The sequence below is a fragment of the Orycteropus afer genome, unplaced genomic scaffold (genome assembly GCF_000298275.1).
Source record: "Orycteropus afer afer isolate SDZICR_OR568_19922 unplaced genomic scaffold, OryAfe1.0 scaffold00011, whole genome shotgun sequence".
Taxonomy (NCBI): Eukaryota; Metazoa; Chordata; class Mammalia; order Tubulidentata; family Orycteropodidae; genus Orycteropus; species Orycteropus afer.
Window position 1 is genome coordinate 16,829,047 of NW_006921598.1, and position 1,697 is coordinate 16,830,743.

A 1,697-nucleotide genomic window follows, 5' to 3' on the forward strand; every position below is an offset into this window, starting at 1 on the left:
TATATATATATATATTTTTTCTATTGTATTGTATCCTCATGCTTGTATCGTACCCTCATCCTCATTCACATACTTAGGCGCTCAATATATAATGCTGAATTAAGTTTTCACATACACTAAAACTTTATGACAAATGCCCCAGATGTGATTTTAGAATGGTAAAGAAATTAGTAAACATTACTAAAGATATTGACACAAATACATTTGTCCCTTGGTAACTTAAGAAAAATAATAAAATAAATCAAAATGTGCAGGTATGTGTAACAATTCTTTTAAGAATGTTCTTATGTCTATTCTGGCTTGGTTTAAAGTCTAATGTTTGTAGTTGGTAAATATATTCCAAGAAAATATTATTTCTTGGTATTTCTGCAACAAAAAGCAGAAAAGTAGGTAAGTCTATAATTTTACTAATTTGTAGACTTTTATGTCTACAAAGCACTGTGAATGCAAGGATTAGGTTTAATTCAATTTCTATAACCCTTGCACCTTGGTCAAGAAATGACACTGACTAGGACTGAGGTTATAGCAATACTGGGAGAGTTTACAGAATTGAGAGAGTCATTCAGAACAGATAGGAATAAAAATGTGATGAAAAGTGGCAACAACTGAGGTAAGCTGACCTTGAGCTCTGGCTCCTGTGTTCTTTCTTTACATGATCAGAAACACCTCCCTAAGAATTTGTTCACACAGTTCCTGACTGCCTTGGATGTACATGTAGAGAGGTAGGAGTGATTAACAGCTCTCCACAGGGTATAGGAATAATCATAGTAGCAAATCATGGCAGATATTGATAATTGTTTTCATTACAGCAGTGTGAGGGCCAGCTGCAATCATCTGTGTCATCAGTACTATAGTTAAGACATATGGTACAAAAAAATGTCTTACTTATTGGCATAATTTCTGAAACAAAATTGTACACAAGAGCTAAGAAAAGCTTTTTCTTACCTTGTCCTTTGCTATGGCTGGGGGCTGCTTTAAAACTTCTTTCACAGTCTGGATAACAGTTTCTGCTCTCATGACGCTGATTGAACGAACCAACTCCACTAGTAAAAGCTGTTCTTCACTGGCTGCAGGAATGACCTAAATAACACATCATTGTATACATATGTATGTAATTTTTTTTAATAGTAGTAGCAAAATCAAAAGAATATCTTATAGCCTTTTCTTTATAAAGATCTTTTCAAGTCCCTTAGCTGAGTAGAATTTGCTTTTTAAACTCAATATATAAGATGTACCCCATTTCAAAGAAAATCAAACAGATGATACATCTGACAAGAAAAAATAACCCTATCCCTACCCATGCCCAAATGCAACCATGCTTAACTTTCAGCTCTTTTCTAGACTTCTAAATAACACACTGGTATTTTTTTTTCCTATTTTCACATTTTTTTCTCAACTTTAGACATTACATCTACTAACTTCTGACTTTAGAAGAGGAAGAGTAGCTCTCTTACACTTTTTTCCTATGCTCCACACATAGTTATACTATAAACCACACAGTTATACTATAAACCACTGCCACTATATATGTGACACTATAAGACAGAGCAGACCTGCCCCATAGGGTTTCCAAAGCTATCTTTATAGAAGCAGACTGCCTCATCTTTCTCCTGCAGAGTGGCTGGTAGGCTTGAACAGCTAACCTTTAGGTTAGCAGCCAAGTGCTTTAACCACTGTGCCACCAGGGCTCCATAGTT

General features: G+C 35.0%; 1 protein-coding gene across 1 annotated transcript in view; it reads right to left on the reverse strand.

The window, feature by feature from the left end:
• Window positions 1–1,697, reverse strand: part of DOP1A (DOP1 leucine zipper like protein A) — a 62,404-nt gene that overhangs the window by 14,505 nt on the left and 46,202 nt on the right. Inside the window, exon 17 of the mRNA XM_042782340.1 lies at window positions 946–1,080. Coding sequence (XP_042638274.1) covers window positions 946–1,080 — 135 coding nt within the window. The remainder of the gene's footprint in view (window positions 1–945; window positions 1,081–1,697) is intronic.